At 41.0% G+C, this 16,581-nt stretch overlaps 1 protein-coding gene across 3 annotated transcripts in view; it reads right to left on the bottom strand.

Moving 5' to 3' along the window:
• STS (steroid sulfatase) overlaps positions 1-16,581 on the bottom strand; it is a 200,258-nt gene that overhangs the window by 33,905 nt on the left and 149,772 nt on the right. For all 3 annotated transcript variants that reach the window (XM_037732560.1, XM_037732558.1, XM_037732561.1), the window contains one exon: positions 11,022-11,159. In XM_037732560.1, coding sequence (XP_037588488.1) covers positions 11,022-11,159 — 138 coding nt within the window. The remainder of the gene's footprint in view (positions 1-11,021; positions 11,160-16,581) is intronic.

Raw genomic sequence — 16,581 nt, 5'->3', positions numbered from 1 at the left:
AAGATTTTGAAAAAAAAAAAAAAAAGAAACTCAGAAAGATACATCTGAACAATAGAATTAAAGACTGAGGCACTGAGCAAATTTTGTACCTTCCCAGGAGTTGATCTGTGCATCATCTTTAAGGTGAAAGACAATGTCCTAGGATGGTTTACTTGGGCTCACCAGAAGCCAAGGGGTGTACCTGGCTGTCGAGCCATGTGAGAGAGTGGCTGAAAAATATGGCCCTTAAATAGCAGATAGTGGCCGGGTGCAGTGGCTCATGCCTGTAATCCCAGCACTTTGAAAGGCCTAGGCAGGTGGGTGGCTTGAGACCAGGAGTTCAAGGCCAGTCTGGGCAACATGGTGAGATGCCATCTCTACAAAAAAAAAAAAAAGAAAAAGCCAGATGTGGTGGCACACACCTGTAGTCTCAGCTACTCAGGAGGCTGAGAGGGGAGGACTGCCTGGCCTGCAAGTTTGAGGCTGCAGTGAGCTATGATCATGCCCCTGCACTCCAGCTTGGGTGACAGAGACCTAATGTCTTAAAAAACAGAAAACAAAGCACACAGTTCCACAAAAATCCATAGGCACATCCAAGGTCTGTGTATTTTACAACCCAAATGCCAGTGATCTATTCCCCTCTGGGGAATTTGCTAATATCACAGAATGCCAGGTGATGGAAGAGACATCTTATGAGAACATGGCTTGATGTATAACCACTTTGAAAACAAAACAAAATAAAACAAATCTCCTGCAGAGGCCCTAGAAATATCACAGCCTGCCAGGGATTCCAGATCCCCAAGATTCCAGAGCTCCAAGCCACAAATGGCCACCTGGTGGCAACAATTCTGCCTGAGGGCAAAGAAGTGGCTTTCCTCTGCTCAGGTAAGATGCACAGAGCACCTGCATTGCAGGCCAAGGACTATGGGGGCAGCTGTGCCTGTAGCCCCTAGATCTAGCCACTTACTGACCACCTGAATGTACAGTGTGGTGTACCAGATATGCAGCTAGTGTTAATAAATTGTCACACTCAAGAAATGCTCTGTTGGAAGCTCTGAACCCACTATGTGGAACATCGCAAGATTCCCATCTTGTATTAATAGTTCTGAGTCGATATTCAGGACCTAAACAAATGTATCCACAAATATAATCTTGTACACTTTTCTAAAGTTATAAAGGGAGAGGTTTTACAACAGTCATGGCAAAAAAATGTTTAAAAATTTTTTTAACAGATGATAAACACATCCGAGCACACACTGCCTATGGAAAAACATGTTGGAGGAAGCATGATCACACATTTGCAGGCATGTGTTGATGAGCAAGTACCCTTGCTTGTCAGATGGTGTAGCTTTGAGCCTCCTTCCTCCAGCGATATTGTGTGGAAAGTGAGATGCACCAAATGTGTCTGTCAGGCTGAAAAAGCACCAAAATCTGCTCTGCTGGGCACCACTCACATTATCATTGAGCAGAGTTCAGAGGAACTCAGAGGGTGGACGCTGGATGCTTCATTCATTCATTCAGCAGACATTTATTAAGCAGTGATTTGCCATGATCAGGAATAATGGTGGCATTTCACATGTCCCCAAAACTATTCAAACGTGTGACATAATACTAACTCTTGATTCTTACCATCACTCTGTAAGGCAAGTAACTCATTTCACAGCCAAGAAAAACTTTGGCAAAGGTTACACAGCCAGTCACTGATGGTATCAGGTATAGTTCTAGAACTCGTCCTGCCAAATGCTAGGCTTTACTGATTTTCACATTCCCAAGTGGGACACAAAGATATACAATGGAGATTATGCAGTACAGAAACTCACAGCCTCCAAAGATAGCTTAGATAATACCCACTGAGAGCTCTGATTGTATGCCAACAGAATCCCATAGAGAACACAGTGAATGGGGATCTTGCCCTACAGAAATTAAAGGTCTCAAAAGACAGCTCAGCTATATCCACATGGCAGGCACAGTGGCTCACACCTGTAATCCCAGCACTTTGGGAGACTGAGGTAGGAAGATCACTTGAGGCCAGGGGGGTGAGATCAGCCTGGGCAACATAGCAAGACCCAGCCTCTATAAAAAATAAGAAATAAAAAAATTAGCCAGGCATGGTGGTGCATGCCTCTAGTCCCAACTACATGGGAGGCTAAGGCAGGAGGATTGTGTAAGCCTTGGAGGTTGAGACCATAGAGAGCTGTGATCATGCTACTGTACTCCAGCCTGGGTGACAAAGTGAAATTGTGCAAACAACAACAACAACAGTACACCTACAGACAACTGTGATTAAGTGCCAACAAAAATCACAAGAAATGTCTTTTACCTGGGCAAACCTGCCCTGTGCCAATAGATTTTGACTTGGGTTTTGAAGGAGAAATAAACTTGGGAAAGTTGGAGAATTAGATATGGAGGAAAGAAACAAAAAGCAGGTGAAGGAGTATGAATTATTTTTTCTGAAAATTTATGAGCAGAGAAAAAGCCATGGTCTAAATTTAAAATTTGGTAGAGTAATTGTCCAATTCACACTTTTAACATCTTGATGGCATGTTGTGATGATGTTCTCATCACAGAAGGATGATGGCTGAGTTACTCAATCTCTCCAGGCAAGTGTTGAGAGGATTCTTCTACAATTTACTCCAAGACTCTTGTTAGAAACAGCTGTTTGCAAACCAGGCTTCTATTTTTCTCCTTCTGAATGCTACCCCACAGCAGGTCAAATCACTTTTAATAGCAAGAGCATATGCTAGTCATTCTTATGCTTGATCTGGGCAGAGTTTTATGAAATATTCTGGTTTTCATTTTTCTCCTCAAATCTCCCCATCTGAGATAACACTAATTTTCTGAATTGAGGCAAACCACGTTGAAGTGTGTGATAATTCATGCTAAATGTTTTCTCACCCAAGATGCTACATTTTACACTCTCCTTGATTTACTCATGCCAAAGACTAAAATCCATGAATTGCAGATGGGAAATATAACAATACTTTTCAGGTTCCACTAATGTATTACCCGCCTATTATGAGGGCAAAAATAAGGAACTTTCTGATATCAGTTCTTAAATGACAGGTAAAGAATTGAAGGGTATCCTTAAAATTAATGGACACAGCTCAAATAATTAAGAATGACTCCTTAAGCAATACATCCAACTGCTAAGGAATCTAAGTCAAGGGTTGGCAAATTTTTTCTCTAAAGAACCAGGTAATAAATATTTTAGGCTTTTTGGGTGACTTTCTCAACTACTCAATTCTGCTGTTGAAGCAGCCAGGAATAAGACATCTACAAATGAGCATGGCTGGGTTTCAATAAAACTTTATTTAGAAAATCAAGGGCTGGTTTGCATTAGGCCCACATGCTACAGCTAGGCCAGTCCTATTTTAATTTACTAAATTTTGATTTTTGGGTGTGGGGTGAGGGCATCAACTTGAACCTTATTCGATAATATTAAATCCTTCAATATTGGGGGCAGTGTCACAGCAATGTCTACTAACATCTTTCTTGTCACTTAATTAAACTCTTACTTAATATTGTCTGCAAGAATGAAAAACTAAAAAATATATCTTAGCCTGGAATGTAAAGCTAACCATGTCCCTACTGGGGTCCACCTTGGTTGAGCTGAGTGCCATGAAAATGTCCTGGTCAACAGCTCATTCTCTGCTCTCAGGAAGTTCTGTTGCTCCCTCTTGATATTTGCTGTGCTATGATTAATATTGAGTGTCAACTTGATTGGATTGAAGGATGCAAAGTATTGTTCCCGGGTGTGTCTGTGAAGGTGTTGCCAAAGGAGATTAACATTTGAGTTGGTGGACTGGGAAAGGCAGACCCACCTTCAATGTCGGTGGGCACCATCTAATCAGCTGCCAGCATGGCTAGGATAAAGCAGACAGAAGAACATGGAAGGACCAGACTGGCTGAGTCTTCTGGCCTCCATCTTTCTCCTGTGCTGGATGCTTCCTGTCCTTGAACATCAGACTCCAAGTTCTTCAGCTTTTGGTCTCTTGGGCTTATACCAATGATTTGCCAGGGGCTCTCAGACCTTCGATCACAGACTGAAGGCTGCATTATCAACTTCCCTACTTTTGAAATTTTGGGAGTCAGACTGGCTTCCTGGCTCCTCAGCTTGCAGATGGCCTATTGTGGGACTTCACCTTATGATTGTGTGAGTCAATTCTTCTTAATAAACTCCCTTTCATATATACGTCTATCCTATTAGTCCTAACCCTCTAGAGAACCCTAATACAGCCCCCACACCCAAATCATTACAAAACTCCTTAAAATCCTGGATAGCAAGCCTCTCCAAATTCATTAAGCCTTCTATGGTCATGTAATATTTTCCTACTCTCAATTTCCACAGTATTTTTCAGGCTGAAGTTTATGGAATATACAACAACCAATTCTATGCATGTCTCATGCCAACAGGAACAACAGTATTTCAGAACAAACTGTCCAATGCACCGTTAAATCAACTGAAGTAATAGTGTAATCCCTTCCAAATAGATGGTGCTCAATATATTTTGTGAAATAAATGAAGTAATGAATTAATCAATGAAGAGTATTGTTGTGGGAAAAAAAGAGAAGCCTACAGGTAAATGTGATCACAAATTCCTATTTCTAACCTCTTCTGGTCTATTTTGCTAAATGTTCCATTTCCCTAATATACTGCTTTTCAAAAGTTTTCTCCACCTGAGTCATATACTAAACAGCTTGACCTTTGACTATCAGTAAAGAAACTCTCCCTGCGTGTCATCAAAGAAAATGAGCCCACAAGCATGAGCTATGCCCACTCTCTGCCCTCATAGAACCCAATTTACCCACCTTGGCCACGTCTTTCTCACTTTCCCACCTCTTTCCTGTCCCAGAATCTCAACCTTCCTCTCCTGTGCAGCATGCTTGACCACACAACTTCAATCTCGTCTGTCTCGAAAGTGAAAAATTCAGCCTCTGATTACTGGATCACAATCTCCTGCCTGCTTATGTGACTTTTTCAACAACAGGTACAAGCTCTGCTGCATTTAACTGTGTAGTATTAAGGTCCTATGTTTTGTCAACTGAAGCCAGTGCAATCAAATCACTCTGCCCATGGCAATGCCTGAGATGGTGGTGATTCAGCAGTTGGATTCTCTGTTGAAGTGGACAGTCCCAATCATTCCAAATGGCACTTCCATTTTCAGGGTGTTTGCTAATGTTAACCCATCTATCTGGTTCCTACTACCAGCACAGATAACCCACAAGGTAGAGCTCAATGCCTGGACATGATACCAAGTCTCCATCACCTGACACTGTCAGTCCTTGCTCATGCATTTTTTTTGAGACAGGATCTCACTTTGACACCAGGCTAAAGTGCAGTGGTGCAATCAAGTCTCACTGCAGCCTCCACCTCCCAAGCTCAACTGATCCTCCCATCTCAGGCTCTGGAGTAGCTGGACTACAAGCACATGCCATCACATCTAACTACTTTTTTAACTTTTTTAGAGATGGGGTCTAACTATGTTGCCCAGGCTGGTCTCGAACTCCTGGGCTCCAGCAATCCTCCCGCCTTGGCCTCCCAAAATGATGAAATTACAGGTATGAGCCACTGCACCCAGTTACACTTTCATCCCTAGAAATACTGAGCTACTTTTTCGCTCCCCATAAGTATTTCACACCTGCCTCTCCCACCTGTTCTCTCCTAGCCAACACTGCAAAACATCAACCTGCAAAATGTCAGCTCCTTCTGGAAGGTTCTCCAAATTCCCAAGTTGGGCTAACTGCCTCTATCATTCTTTAACATTTCCCTTACCAGTACATTACACTGAAGTGGTCTCTTATATTTCTATCCTAAAAAACTAGTAGAATTTAGAGGCATTCTGTATTCTAGTAGAATTTAAGTTACTAGCTTCTTATAGGATGTCCATTAGTAGCAGTCAGAGACCCTTTATCCTTTGCCTTATACCCTAGCAGTTAGCCCTGTGCCTGGTATGTTCCACAGAATCAATACACAAATGCATGTCAGTCAAATTCAACCAAATGCATGAACAGATAAACAAGACAGGTGTAATGTTCTTTCAAACATGAAAACACTGTGGATACCTGCTGGAGGACTAAATACCAACACTAGCATGAAAGGGCAGCTTTGTCTACTCTTGGGAAGCCAATGAAAATGTTTGCCAACATCATTCGAACATAACTACCTTGTAATAATCTACCACAGCCAGTCGCTACTATTTTTTTCCTCACAATAAAGTATCAATTGCTCCCTGAAAGCTGCGTTATTGCATTGAAAGAGATGTCAAAATCAGTGACTGTAAGAAGCAATTCATAAGTGACATGGACTCAAGCCATATGTTTGGCATTTGGCCTTAAGGTAAGGAAAAAAAATGCCCAAAGAGTAGTGCCTTCCATGCAGCCATCAGGGAATTTTAAAAGCATTTCTCTGCACATGAAAAAATAGTCTATATTCTTGAACACTCTGGAAAATATGATCTCCCACCCCCACACTTCTGCAGAAGCCATCTATAGAGTTAATTTATCCATTCCATTGACATTTATTACTCGCCTGTAGGCAGAGAAAAAGGGAGGAAGAGCCTCCTTCAGGGTGACCTTGACTTGGGAGAGGGATGGAAATGAAGCCAGACCTAGGAGTATAACTGTTCTGTTCTAAGAATACAGGAAATCTTGTAGTATGAGGAAAAGGCAAAGAACTCTAAATTCAACTAAAAGAAAATCTTAAGGAAGTTATTCTGGTCCCATCTAAGAGATGATATTTTAGGAAAAAGGGAAGAAATACTCACAGGGAGAGAAGGAAACAGAAGGAAGAGAAGTCTGAGAAGTGTTCACTATTTGTATTAGTCCATTTTCACACTGCTATGAACAAATACCCGAGACTGGGTAATTTATAAAGAAAAAGTTTTAATGGACTCATAGTTCCACATGGCTAAGGGGCCTCACAATCATGATGGGAGGTGAGAGAGAAGCAAAGGCACATCTTACATGGCAGGAGGCAAGAGAGCGTGTGCAGGGGAACTGTCCTTTATAAAACCATCAGAACTCATGAGACTTATTCACTATTATGAGGAGAGCACAGGAAAGACACGCCCCCATGATTCAATTACCTCCCACTGGGTGCCTCCCATGACACGTGGGGATTATGGGAGCTACAATTCAAGATGAGATTTTGATGGGGACACAACCAAACCACATTAGAAAGAGACGCTATTTTAAACAAGGTGTTAAATCCTGTGATTACTCTGTATCTGCATAAACCATAGGTGTGTGCTTGAGTTTGCAGCTTTAGAGAACAAGATGTCTTGACATTCAGAAGCCTACTTCCCATAACTAGAAGGAAACCGCATCTTCCTTTTAGGGCATTGTATTTTAACAATGTTTCACTGTGAACTTGAATTCAAATAAGTTTGACAAAAGGATCATAGTTTGCAATAGAGTGGTGGCTGAGACATTTTGTTACACATTCACAGTATTTCTAGAACACAAGCAAAACATTTCTAATATATCAAATACATTTCTTTAAAAAAGGAAATTCCTGGTGGAGTAGCTCCTGGAACTACTACAACCTGCAACATGCTTGCAGGGTTGTATGATAAAACTGAGGATCATAACCATCATTCAAGACCCTTGAGGCTCCCTTTCTGACCTATATACCACTTGTGTCTCTGAGCCCTGGTGAACTATCTGTGAAAAACGTGATGTCTCTCCTTCTCTGTCCCATGAAGCCTCCCTGGAATTGTCAGTCAGGGGTCACCTCTCCCTGCTCTGAGGCTCCACAGCCTTGCATATGTAACTTTCTTAAGTAACTATTACTCTCCAACCACTTCTATTATTGTGATTTATGTACACATCTCCTCCTTGGCAGCTGCTAGGCTATTTTGGAACTGAACAGGTACTAAGGGAGAGAATGAATGAATGGATGAACTAGAGCATGGAATGCAGCCTGGAACTCCAGTCTTTAGAGATGCTGGCATCTATAAAATGGAATAAAAACAACTCTCTCCACACAGGCTATAGCCTCATGGAAATAAGACTGAAACACCAATGAGATGGAGCAGGGATCCCTCTTAGGGGTCTGCTGGGCTCCCCCAGGCATGGAAATAAATAAAAATCTTGAGTTCTTTCAAAGAAAATTCCAGGAACCTAGCTAGCTTTGAAAAGTAAATGAGCAACTGATAAGCAAGAAAGTAATCATAGAGTAAAGTAATAGACAAGGAAGTAAGAGCCACACAATGTTTAGTTCCCTATAATAACTAAAGATAACACTTCAACATATGCCCCAGCATTGTTTTTCAGAAAGTAGACTCCTACCAAGTGGAAAATGCCATCTGCTGGCACCTAGGCTCTAGGTAAGGAGGAACTGAGGACTGAACTCTGACTGACATTCTTTGTCATTCCAAATTTCTTCCCAAGGGGCCTGGAGAAAGCCATGTCCATAGGCGAGATATCATGTTTGTTTTTGTTGACCCTAGGTGTTCAGATAAAGCTTCCCTTCCTTAACCAATCGCAAATCAGGGAATCTTTGAATCCATTTATGACCTGTGGGTGCCCCTCTTTGGGATATCTTGCCTTTTTAGGTCAAACCAAAATATAACCTCCATATATTGACTTATGCCTTTGCCCGTAGCCCCTGTCTCCCTGCCTTTAAAAACCTTTGCTTGCAAACCATTGGGGAAGTAGAATCTTAAGTGAGAGCTGCCTCATTCTACTGAAAATAAACATCCTCTTTTCTTCCACTGCAAAACCTCAGTGTGGATGTTTGGCCTTACTCCGCTGGGTGGGTGGACCCCAGTTCAGCCCGGTAACACCAAGTCTTCATATATTAGAAAGACACATTTCCCCTTTTTACTACTCTTAAAATAACATGGCACACAGAGAAGTGCTGAAAGACTGATAGCTTACTGGGGTTATTCCTGTTCAGATTAAACACACAGGTTCATTAATTGAACCCACATTACATATTGATCATGTGTCCTGCACTGAGCGAGGTAACAATGGGACCCAAAGGAAGGGGCTGGAAGGAGGTCTGAGCAGCCTAGGAAGGTCATCCAGATGTACCTAACAGGCAATTTTTTGTGCTAGGTGCCAGGTAACAAAAGGTATAGGAGACGGTTCTTGCCCCTGGGTACTCAGCCTGTCATAGGGCTCCAGATGTGCACATACAGATGTAAACAGAGGCATAAGGCTTCATAAGCTACCTGCAGCTCTGGGGACAGACTACAGTGGACTCTTTCTCTTTGCCTCAGGCATGGTGTAATTTGGCCTTATTGAGCTCCTTGTAGTTTGCAGAACAAGCTATTTGCTGCTTCTCCTCATTTCCAGCATGACAAAAGAGAACAAGGGATTGGAAAGGCAGAAAGAGATATAAGGAGAGTAAGAGCAGATGCACAGACCCACTGGTGACCCCGTTTCTAGCCGTGGCTCCTTTGCAAACATTCCTGGGAACCCCTCAGCCAAGTGAGGCTCTCCTTCCCTTGTGCCAGTAGTATCTTGTGCATGCAAGATGTCTTGATATTCAGAAGCTTACTTCCCATAACTAGAAGGAAACCCCATCTTCCTTTTAGGGCATTGTATTTTAACAATGTTTCACTGTGAACTTGAATTCAAATTGCACTGAGTCTTCCCAGGCTTCATGCCATCATTGCCATCATCTACCCACCCACCCATTGGTTCAACATGACTTCCTTCAGGGCAGACACCATGTTTTATATTTACTGTTGTGTTGGGCCCAATGCCAGATACATAGAAGATAATCAATATTTCTAAACAATTTGACAGATAAAAGCATTCCCTATATTACCCGTTCATATCTTTGCAGGTAAACTGCAATTCATCCTCCCCTCTTGGCTAAGGCATCATCTCTTCTTGTATCTTCAACCCATATCCACTGCAGATTTGGCTGGGGAGTTCTAACCCTTAGCACAAATATACCCTTTTAGGTATCATATCACTTTATGGAATGGGGCATGTTATATGTCATGTAATATCTGTCATATAAGGTAGACATTAGATATGTATATATTAGACCTAGATATGTCTAATGTATATGGACATTAAACATTAGATATGTCTAAGTACATCAGATATATCTAAATGTATATATTAGACATTAGATATGCCTGTCTTATATTGGCAGAGCATACACTGTATAAGCCAGTAGCTGGGTCTCATCGAGTATCTCCAATGACTAGCATGATACCCGATCCACGATGAAAATGGCTCAGCTAATGCTGCAAAAAAAAAAGTTCTGAAAAGAAGTGTCAGCTCAAAATACTATTGTGGGTTCACATAGGCAGAATAATGGTCTCCCAAAGATGCCCTTGTCCTAATCCCTGGAACTTGTGAACAGGTTACACCCTATGGCAAAAGAGACCTTGCAGATTAAGTTCATGATCTTGAGATGTGAAGATGATGTGGGATTATCTAAGCGGGCCAAACATAATTTCAAGGGTCCTTATAAAAGGGAGGTGGGGGTGTCAGAGTAAATGAAGGAGATGAGATTATGGAAGCAAAGGTCAGATACAGGTAGGGAGGTTTGAAGACAGTGAATTGTTAGCTTTCAACATGGAAGAAGGGGCCACGAGCCAAATAAAGTGGGAAGTCCCCAGAAGCTGAAAAAGTCAAGGAAACAGATTCCCTCCAAGAGCCCTACTGATATCTTGATTTCAGACCAGTGAGATATCCATTTTGAACTTCTGAGTTCTAGAACTGTAAGTCATAAATTTGTTTTAAGCTCATAAGTTTGTGTCAATTTGTTACAGCAGTGACAGGAAATCCACACACAGGGGTAGAGGAATTTTTGTTTTAATCAGTTACATTACATGAGACTATATTTACATGTGGAGATACATACTTTCATTCTAATATCTTGACATAGGACACAGGTTTTTAAATTCTGTGGGAACCAGAACAGAAATGGTCACTTTGGCCTTCCAACTGTCTAATCTCCATGACAAAAGGAAGTCCTATCTATTGTAAAGTAGCAGAATAACTATGGAAAAGCTCTAAAATCAAGAAAAAAGTGACCAGAGGATGAGCTGAGAGGCCAGACCAGCATTTCTCACCTTTATAGATCCCGTTACTTCCACCATGAATTTCTCCTTTGGAAGACACTTCTTCTACATGTGCTCCTTGGTCCGATGTGAAGTAGATAAGGGTATTATTAGCCAATTTCAGCTCATCTAGAAGGTTCAAGATCTGCCCTGGAGGGGAAAAAAAGACTCCATTTAAAAATAATGCATATTCACAAAGCAAAGGAATATGGTTGTCCTACTCAATGTGTGGCTAATTTCTCAAGGTGGGAAGTAAATGTTCTTACATATTGGAGTTTATGCCAACATGAGGTGTGATGCAATCAAGACTGGCTGTGGCTAGGTTCTTAAAACAGACACCAAGATTCATTGACTTGTGTGCCATTTAGAAGCACCATTTGAACATCTGGTGATTCTGCAGGGAGACCTGAGAAAGTATTTTAAAAGTATCAGGTTCATTGATGGAGAGACACTTGGAGGCAGGTGCCAGAAGAAACAGGCTGAAAGGTTGCTCTCAGCAGCTAGTGTTGGCTTTAAGGCTATAAAGAAGTCTCATTTTTCCTTATTGGATGGGAAAACTAAACCAGCAATGTTTCTCTTATGTGAACAAATATGTATTTGGACATTTTATGATGAATGTCCTCTTTTAATACTTATGGTAGATACCCAAGTCTAAACTGTCCCTCACATGAATCTCAATATTCCTCATTGATAGACGAATAGCCAGGAGTTATTCCCCAAGTCCAAACTGTCCATCACAAATATCAACATTCTTCTTGTCCTCACCTTCTTTCCCCAAAACTAACACTGTATACCACCTCCAGATAACCCCTCAAAAAATAGTAGCAATAACAATAACAATAATTGCCACCATCTGTTGAGCACTGTCAACGTGTAGAATATTTTATTACATATTCTCTTGTTTAGACCACACTGAACCCTATGAGTAAACAGTACTGGCTTCATTTTAGGGGTAAGAGCAACAATGCTGTAAAAGGGCAACTTGTTCAAGTAGGAGAACCAGAAAATAAGAATTAAAATCTGATTGAAAACTCAAAATGCTCAAATCCTAAACAGGTGAGTAGATAGACTGAGGCTCACAGAGGAGTAAAAAGTACACTAGAGAAAAAAAATCTTATGAAGATACATCCTGAAATACCCGTGGATGAAATGGAGATGGTGAAGAAGATGATAGCTGCTGTCTTCTTCAAAAGAATGCAGGAGGAGAAGAAATGAGTATGGGATATAGATTCAACAAGATTAGTCAGGAGTTAATAATTGTTAAATATCAGTGAAGGGCATATGGAGGTTTAATTTTACTACTCCATTTCTGCATATGCTTATAATTTTCCACAAGAAAAATAGAGGAAAGTTGAAGTTTGAAGGAGTGGAAACATGGACTTTCTGATTGGGAAGTTATCACCCAGCTCTCAAATCAGAAGACAACGATGGGCTAACTTGAGGTATACAACGTACAATTTCCACAGGACTCTACATAGTCATATGCTACTTATTGAATTTCATAAGTCAGTGCATACTGCTAGGCTTCAGTTGATACAGTAGATCCTGACTCCATTTCGTAATGTTTGAGTGCTAAGAGTTTCTAAGCCTCATCTCTCCTTCTTCTGTTTGTGCCATGCAGGCTGATAAGAAATCCTGGGTGCTCCCTCATTCATTGCCAGTGGGAGGTTGGAACTATGCAAGCCCCTGTCTGCATGCAAGAGATCCTTATCCCAGCTCCAACTCCTAGTCACCATAAAAGCAGAATCTGTTTCTTTTCCATACTCTCTCAAGCTATTTTTTGTACTGGTTTAGTACACTGCTGTATTAGTCTGTTCTCATGTTGCTAATAAAGACAAACATGAGACTAGGTAATTTATAAAGAAAAAGAGGTTTAATTGACTCACAGTTTCATGTGGCTGGGAAGGTCTCACAATCACGGCGGCAGGCAAGAGAGGGAACCAGCCAAGCGAGAGGGGAAACCCTTCATAAAACCATTAGATCTCGTGAAATCTATTCACTACCATGAAAACAGTAGGGGGAAATTGCCCCCAAGATTCAATGATCTCCCACCGGGTCCCTCCCACAACATGTGGGAATTATTGGTGCTACAATTCAAGATGAGATTTGAGTGGGAACACAGCCAAACCGTATCACCTGTTCTCCTCAGAAAGCCATATTATATGAGTAATAAACCTTTTCATGTCCTGTTAGTGTGTGGGTGCTGTCACTGGTCTCAACATGGGAATCAAATTTTGGGTGGGCTCTCAGTCACACTACGATGTCAACAACTGATATTCTACAATGGCACGAGGCATCCTCTGTGGTAGAAATAATTGAATATAGATTTTGGAATACATCCTACCCAGCAGGTAAATCACACCCTGTAAAGCCAGATCCTTCACTCAAGGCTGTACTCACACCTACTTGGTCCAGAAAAGGGTAAGGAGAAGGAATGCAGACTGAGCTGCCCACGGAGGTGGCAGAGATGATTTCTGATGCAAAAACAACGCCCAAGTCATTTGTGGCAAGGCATATTTTTGCTATTTGATTGCAAGTGCCATGGGCTAGAGTGTTCAATCTTTCTCAATTTTTAACTCAAATGATAAACATTCCCAGAACCCACACCATATACGTAAATGTCATACTCAGAACCAAGGAATAGACACCCGAGGGCCATTTTAGCAATTTGTCTCCCATGATAAATCATGATCAGGCAGACATTTATTGTGGTGTTATCTGGTGCAGCTAAGCAAACCACCTGTGCACTCAGGCTTGGGGTTGTTTGGTTGAGACACTAATTTAAGCCTAATTACTTTGAAAATGGTAATTAGCTTAATGAGTTGAAATAGAAGGGAGCAATAAGGCGCTATAACCCCTGTTTATACATTGAAAGAAAAATGTCCCCTTTTGCTCATATAACAACCTCTGTGTAAAATAACACATATTAGGCAGGTGGCAGAGGACTTAGGAATTTGCTTCCATATATTGTAGTTAGTATTTAGTGAAGGGCATGAGACCATTCACCTTCCTTTGAAACAAAATTCATCTTTCTATATGTAGAAGTATCTTCGCACAAAGAAAATGCTGCAAAGAAATTTCCTACAAAAATGTGTCTCCCATGATAATTCATGTGCACACAAAAACCCCACACAAATATTTATGCCATGTCTATTTATAATTGTCAAAACCTTGGATGCAACAAAGCTGCCCTTCAGCAGTTGAATGTATAAGTAAAGTATGGTACACCCAGACAATGAAATATTATTCAGAGCTAAAACAAAATGAGCTATAAAGGCATGAAAATCATGGAGGGATCATAAATAGACATTTCTAAGTGCAAAGAGACAATCTGAAAACGCTACACACTATATAATCCCAGCTATAGGACATTCTGGGAAAGGCACAGCTACAGAGACCGTAAACAGATCAGTCCTTGCCATGGGCTTCAGAGAAAGGAAGGATGAAGAGGCGAAGTACAGCAGATTTTTAGGACAGTGAAACTACTCTGTATGATCCTGTAATGGTGGATCTATGCCATTATACCTTTGTCCAAACCCATAGAACCCTAATGGAAACTAGGGACTTCACTTAATCACAACATATCAATATTGGCTCAATTGTAACAAATGTACCAGATGAATATATAATGTAAATAATAAGGAAACTGTGTGCAGGAGAGAAAGAGTGTATGAAAACTCTGTACTTTCTGTTCAGTTTTTCTGTAAACATAAAACGCTCAAAAATAGTCTAATTTTTTTGTTGTTTTTTAGACAGGGTCTCACGCTGTCTCCCAGGCTGAAGTGCAGTGTTGCAACCACGGCTCACTGCAACCTCTACCTCTTGGGCTGAAGTGATCCTTCCACCTCAGCCTCCTGAGTAGCTGGACTACAGATGAGTATCACCATGCCTGGCTAATTTTTTGTATTCATTGTAGAGATGGGGGTCTTGGTTTGTTGCCCAGGCTGGTCTCAAACTCTTGGGCTCAGGAAATCCTCCCACCTCAGCCTCCCTCTGTTAATTTTTTAAATGCCTCTCGAATGTAATTTTGACTCCCAGACTTCCTCATGCATTTATGAAGTACCTGTCTTACACAGGCTATGTGCTAAAGGCTGGGTTGCCACAGAGTTTTCGGGGATAGCTCTTATCCCCAAAGCCAAGGCCAGCTACACCCTACTTACAGTTTCTCCTCTTGCCTACTTTTAAGTCCAGACAACTTTACAGCTGCATTTTTTATACAGATTCTCTCAGTTGAAATATTCTACATCCTTCCCCATCTTAATACTTCTCCCTGGATATTTCCTACAAATTCCAATATTTCCAGTGACCATGATAGTTAACATGTCCTCATCAAAGTTTATTCTTCATTGCCTAGAGTGATCACTTTCATTAAAGGTGCCCTCTACAACTGGGCTGGGATTAGTATAAGAGAAAGTAGCTGAGGCTGCCATGCATATATGCATGGTAGAATATTTAGTTTAACCTGCTGAGAAATGGTTAGATTTCTAATTTCCTTTTCGTCCTTTCTTTCCCAAAAGATGCAGTCTGGATCCCATACTACTTAGGTCTTAAGCTAGAATCTTATTTGTAAATCCCAGAGCCCATTCGACATTTAATTTTTTATAACATTGATCCTACAAAGGTCTAACATATTTCCCTCCTAAACATTGTGAAAATCTCCCATGAGAACAAATGCTGCTGTATTATTTTTGCGTTCAGAGCAATCTATTGCAAATCAGAGGTCTGCAAATATTATTTTTCAGCAAGGTTCTCAAGACATAATGATACCGATTTATATAGAATGATAGTTTTGAATTACCTATGGTGAGCTGCAGTATAGCTTATAAATAAAATGTTCTATTTCCAAAGTTTTCTCCCTTTGTTTTCTGAATGAAACAGATACAGAAAATAAGCCATTTCAAGAGCACTTTGTTATTTAACTGGAGATAACAAGAACAAGCTTATCAAAGTGAGGGCTTCCTAACCAGACTTTTTATAGTCCTAAAGAAGAAAACTTGGAAATGCAAAAATCTGGCTCCTTCTTCTGTCAAGTGTGGACATGGGTTGCAGAGGAAGCCTAAATTCTAGAAAGTTCTGTCATTCCATTTATTCATCCCACAAACAAGCACTAAGCTACTATTAAGAGTCAGGCACTGAGCTACACAGCGCAGAGAGAGAAGAGTTTCAAACATGGAAGCAGAATGCGAGGTCTTAGTTGAGTGAGGTGCCATAGCATAGGACTAAGTGCTAAAATTCTTGCTTCTAGGTCCTGACTTAAGCAGACTTGGTTTGAAACGCAAGCTCCTGACTTCTCACTGGGATCCTCTGCCACTAAGTCAGAAGAAATAATGGTTAACAGTAGGGGGTTGCTGTGGAAGAAAGAATGAGGAATTCCAAGCAAAACACTTCATCCTAGACTGGCCCTACAGGGAGTGCTCCTTGTTCCTTAACTTTACAATGGAGTTAGAACCTCAGCTTGCCTCTCCAAAGCCTTGTCATTTTAGTTCATTTCGCTTTGCCTTTTCTTCTACAAGGTAGGTACACTCAGATAGAATACTGGAGCAAAGTGCTATGAAGTCACTAGTTATACTTT

Source organism: Cebus imitator, unplaced genomic scaffold (genome assembly GCF_001604975.1).
Source record: "Cebus imitator isolate Cc_AM_T3 unplaced genomic scaffold, Cebus_imitator-1.0 Scaffold455, whole genome shotgun sequence".
NCBI classification, from domain to species: Eukaryota; Metazoa; Chordata; class Mammalia; order Primates; family Cebidae; genus Cebus; species Cebus imitator.
Note: the sequence above shows the minus strand (reverse complement) of the source record. Positions and strands in the feature narration are given on the sequence as shown.